Genomic DNA, 5,825 nt, shown 5'->3' with positions numbered 1-5,825 from the left:
TATATATTAATATATATTTAAAAATATGTAATTTGCAATTAACATACATATTTTTTCTTTGAAACAACTATGTGTTTTCTTTACACCAATCGATTTCTCACATTATTTTGTGCATAAAAGTATTAAGATAAAATAACCGAAAAATGAATATTTTACCAGATATTTTATGATTTATGTAGAATTAAGAAATAATTCAAGCCTCATAACTCGAAAAATACTCAACGAGAAAATATTTTATTATAGTGTTTTGGAAAGGTCAGCTACAAGAGTATGTAATTAAAAATAGGGGATGCTATTTAAAAAAATTGAGGTAACCTTCACGTGACCTTCAAATGACTCTTCAAGGTCAAATCAATGGTACCATCTTATGGCCCCCTCGAAACCATACAAAACATGTCTGAACCATTTTTCTCTAAAATCAAAAATGAGAGAGATATTTGGGGTGAACACTTAAAATGGGACACCCTGTATATTAAGTATATTATATTAAGTAAAATTAACTAAAGTTATATTATATAAGTTTTTATATTATAAGGTTATTCAATGCAAATAATGATAATAATAGCTCGTACAATTAATTATGTTATTCATTTTAGTTATGTATGTGCTACTGTGAATTTTTACTTATTTGTACTAATACAAAAACAGTACGGCGTTACGTATCGTTTGATTCAAGCTGCATTATGTGAATATACAGAAAACGTATAAATTATTTTTTTTTAAATCCATTATTACTTTTCTTACAATCAGAATATCTTTTTATATTAAACGTGCTTTTTATGCCAAAGGGAAGATACTTAGAAATAAATTAATATAAAATGTTTATAATAAAATTTATTAAACAATTATATATTATTATTTTTATTTATACATAGAACTATTTTTGTTTTATATACAACTTTTTTGTCAATTTTTAAAAATTTTAATTTTTTTTTAAATAACGTGAGTATCTCCGTGGAGAAAAATAAATTACAACGGAAGTAGCTAATAAAACGTCGTGGCAACACGTGATGAGATTGATCATTCTAAGTCAGTTACTATTGTGACTGCTGGCCGAAACGCATTATCGCATTACTTATCATTTGATTCAAACTAAGTTTTAAGGAATTTATCGAAAATATATGTATATATATGAATTAATATCAATTCGATTAACACATCAGAATTAGTAGAGTGAGAAAAACAACTAATTCAAGATTCAACGGAAATTGATTGAGTGCAAACGTTTACGAAAAATGCAAATTATGTTTGGAACAATTTTATGTGTTTTATTGAAAGGTTTAGTATTGACAAAGGCAACTATCACGCCGAAAGATTATACCACTTCAAACATCCTCCAGCAATAAAATGTTTCCATGTGTCCGGATTTAAATTTCACGCAGGTAAGGGATATTTTTCGCTTGATTAAAACAATTGAATGTTATTGTAGTTAGTAGTTTAACTAAAAATGAAATCCTATTCTAAAAAAGGCATGTTAAGTCGATTTTCGAATGTATCAGTTTATCTCGAAAATCTCGAAGTGTATTTTTGCCTCTTTTTCGTCGCTCAGATTGGTTTTTATGGTATTGCATGTTTCATGTCATTTGAGTGTTGTCATTTGACATCATGAAGGTTATATGGACATTGCAATACAAAGAATTAGTAAATTAATAAGAGAAAATAATTACAAAGGGGTTAATTGTGTTCATAAAGTAAGTATATTTGTTATTAAAAATATATAATGTAACAGAATAAATGGCACGCGCGAAGCGCGCGCTTTGTTTTGTTCTAGTGATAATAAATTATATATTCTACCTATAATAAGATAAGATAAAATAAAACAATTCAATATAAAAGAAAAATGTATGTACGAGGTTGTAAAAAAAGATGGATAAAGAAATTTCAAAATTTTCTTTACAAATGAATGTTATATAGTATATAAAATTTAATTAAAACGATGTTTTAAAATTCGACTGTATTATTTTGTCTCTCTCTCTTTCTCTGCCTTTCTCTTTCTATATATATATATATACAGGGTCTGTCCGGAAAGTAATGCGTCGCATTTTTTTAAAAAAAATTTATTGATCGGATAGGTTAAACAACTTAAAATTTTTCAAAGTATAACCCTTCTGCATCAATACATTTTTGCCAACGCGATTTCCATGCGTCATATGCTTTCAGGAACTCCTCACGCGGGATGCTCTTCAGGTAAGCCGTCGTAGTAGCTTGCACGTTATCCACCGACTCGAGATGCTTTCCTTTGAGGTTCCTTTTCAGCCGAGGAAACAAAAAAAAGTCCGCCGGGTCGGGACTGTAGGGTGGCTGCGGCAACGTTGTCACACCGATCTTGGTCAGGTAGGCCGTGACAACAAAGGCGGTGTGAGCCGGCGCGTTATCGTGATGGAGTTTCCACGAAGCGCGGATCTCCTTTCGAACGCGGGCAACCCTGTGATTCAGTCTCTGAAGCACTTCCTTGTAAAATTGAGCGTTGACGGTCTGGCCAGTAGGTACGAATTCATGGTGCACTATCCCCTTTGCATAAAAAAAAACAATGAGCATGGACTTCATCCGGGACTTGCTCATGCGAGCCTTCTTCTGGCGTGGCGACGACGTCGTGTGCCATTCTGCACTCTGTTTCTTTGACTCCGGATCGTACTCAAAGATCCATGACTCATCCCCAGTGATAACGTTGTCCAGGAAATTGGGATCATGTTCACAGAGTTCCTTGAGTTCTCTACACACTTCCACTCGGTGTTGCTTTTGCGCATCGGTCAAAACTTTGGGCACGAGTTTTGCGCAAATCTTCCGCATGGCCAAGTCTTCCGATACAATCTCATGAACAACCGTTTTCGGCAAGGTCAATAATTCCGACATCAAGCAAACACTCATTCGACGGTCTGAATTCAGTAACTGGCGCACACGAGTCACATGATCGTCCGTTCGCGATGTTGACGGGCGTCCTGCGCGGGCCTCGTCGGTGATGTCCTTCCGACTTTCTCTAAACATCTTGTGCCATCTGTTGGACTGCGATCTGGAAAGGCAATCGTCCCCGAAGGCTTCCTTAAGCATTTCAAAAGTTTTGAGCGGCGTCTTTTTCAGCTTCACGCAAAACTTTATCGCATAGCGTTGCTCTACAGTTTTCTCCATCATAAGTTCGACGCGACTACTACGTAAACGTTCACAAAAAAAGCCGTCCTAACCCTCCAAGCGCACGGAGACAATTGACCGACCAACCATTGGAAAGCTAAGGGTTCCCCCCACTCTCCCCAACCGGTCCGAACGCACTGCGACGTATAGTCACGTCACAAAAAAATGCGACGCATTACTTTCCGGACAGACCCTGTATATATATATATATATATATATATATATATATATATATACCGGGTGTTTCAGACCACCCGTACACCCCATTTTAAAGCAAAGGAAGTGGTTATTTTGAAAAATGTTTCAGACAAAAGTTGTTGAAGATGAAGTAATGCATTACATGGGTAAATTTGATTGACCTTGGGTGGCGTCGTGAAGGTCATGTCAAGGTCGACTTGAATTTTTTAAATGGGAACCCATATTTTTCATTGCATATTCTTGTAACTGACATCAAGACGTTTTCAAAACACTGGTTACAAAGTCTTTTTAGTTGAAATCTTCCTGAATTATAAGACTTCAAAATTTCAATACCGCCGGCGTCAGCATTACCTACGATGTACCGCGTGGAGGTCGCACGGATATCGAATTTACATCTCTTCGGGGTGCTTGATTAAACTGAGTCCCCTTGCCTCTCACGTGTGTATGTACTATGTGCAGCGCGCAGTCAAAGAGAAGGACCCCGGGGTTCGTCAGTCCCCCAATATCTTACAACTCTAAACCCTCTCTGCTGTGTATTTTCAAGTGAGATAGTGTTCAAACTGAGCACCGTTATTTGCGATGCAAGCATCTACTCTGGTTTGGAAGGAATTGGTTGCTCGAAGAATTTCATCAGCATTTAAGAATTGAATTGCTTCTCTTATCCTACGAATCATGTCGTCCCTTGTAGTTGGGCGTTCACGATACACCAAGTCTTTTACCCTTCCCCACAAATAATAATCCAGGATAGTGAGGTCTGGCGAGCGGGGTGGATAATTGATCGGACCATATTTGCCTATCCACCTATTGGGAAACATAGTATTTAGTACTGCACGGGCAATTCTTGATGTATGTGACGGGCATCCATCTTGTTGGAACCACATATCCAGGCGCAATCGCAGAGGTAGATTTTCTAATAAGACAGGAAGTTCTGTCTCTATCAAGGCTGAATATCTAACAGCGTTTAAATTTTCTTCAAAGAAAATAGGACCTATGATCTGGCTTCCAATAATGCCGCACCAAACATTCACCTTCCAAATATGCTGATGATCTATTTCTCTCAACCAGTGAGGATTAACTTGCGACCAATAACGACAGTTCCACGTATTGACACTTCCATCACATTTGAATGTAGATTCATCAGAAAATAAAATTTTGTGATGAAAATTAGGTGGTTGTTGTCTTATCCAGTTGCAAAATGCAAGTCTATTTTGACAATCATCATAATTTACAGCTTGGTGAAGAGACATTCGATAAGGGTGAAACTTGTTTTGACTCAAAATGCGCCAGATACTGGTAAGACTAACTCCAGAATCTATTTCTCGGCGTCTCAAGGAATCATGAGGATTCAATTCTGTTGATGCAAGAATTTCCGCTGCTCTTTCATTCCTAATTGGACGGCGGATCTGTCGATTTTTGTTATGTTGAGGCTGAACGACACCTTCGGTCCTGACTCGGTTAGCTAAATGTGAAAAAACGTTACGCGAGTGAGGAGTCCGATCAGGAAATCGCTCTTGTCACAATCTTTCTGCTGCAGCGAATGTACCTCGACACTCACCCAAAATTAGCAACATATCATATGCTTCTTCATTCGAATAGGACATGGCTATGACGATATGAATTAACCCGAATTAAATTATTCCGAGAGCAGGAATAGCGCGAGATTCGACCCTGGGTCGGGAAGACGACGACGGAATCGTCAGAGCGAAAGCGACTAACAAAAGCTATAAAACAAATGATGATAATTCCGAATCGTAAAACTTTTCTTTCACAAACCTGGGGCATCTGCTACGACGTAATTGCTACTTCGAAGTTTACCGATCCTTCTTTTGTTTTATAAGTACTTAGGTTTTGTTAGTTCTGCCGATCCTTCGTCCCGCAAACACGTCGTCGTCTTCCCGACCCAGGGTCGAATCTCGCGCTATTCCTGCTCTCGGAATAATTTAATTCGGGTTAATTCATATCGTCATAGCCATGTCCTATTCGAATGAAGAAGCATATGATATGTTGCTAATTTTGGGTGAGTGTCGAGGTACATTCGCTGCAGCAGAAAGATTGTGACAAGAGCGATTTCCTGATCGGACTCCTCACTCGCGTAACGTTTTTTCACATTTAGCTAACCGAGTCAGGACCGAAGGTGTCGTTCAGCCTCAACATAACAAAAATCGACAGATCCGCCGTCCAATTAGGAATGAAAGAGCAGCGGAAATTCTTGCATCAACAGAATTGAATCCTCATGATTCCTTGAGACGCCGAGAAATAGATTCTGGAGTTAGTCTTACCAGTATCTGGCGCATTTTGAGTCAAAACAAGTTTCACCCTTATCGAATGTCTCTTCACCAAGCTGTAAATTATGATGATTGTCAAAATAGACTTGCATTTTGCAACTGGATAAGACAACAACCACCTAATTTTCATCACAAAATTTTATTTTCTGATGAATCTACATTCAAATGTGATGGAAGTGTCAATACGTGGAACTGTCGTTATTGGTCGCAAGTTAA

At 37.6% G+C, this 5,825-nt stretch overlaps 1 protein-coding gene across 1 annotated transcript; it reads right to left on the bottom strand.

Moving 5' to 3' along the window:
- Positions 1–2,082: 2,082 nt before the first annotated feature.
- LOC112639878 (protein GVQW3-like) lies at positions 2,083–3,126 on the bottom strand. Its single transcript, XM_025415064.1, has one exon. It carries the CDS (start codon positions 3,124–3,126, stop codon positions 2,083–2,085), a length of 1,044 nt encoding a protein of 347 aa, XP_025270849.1.
- Positions 3,127–5,825: the final 2,699 nt, after the last annotated feature.

The sequence above is a fragment of the Camponotus floridanus genome, unplaced genomic scaffold (genome assembly GCF_003227725.1).
Source record: "Camponotus floridanus strain SB8 unplaced genomic scaffold, Cflo_v7.5 scaffold114, whole genome shotgun sequence".
In the NCBI taxonomy this organism is placed as follows: Eukaryota; Metazoa; Arthropoda; class Insecta; order Hymenoptera; family Formicidae; genus Camponotus; species Camponotus floridanus.
The sequence above is the reverse complement of the archived record's forward strand: the minus strand, read 5'-3'. Positions and strand labels throughout refer to the sequence as shown.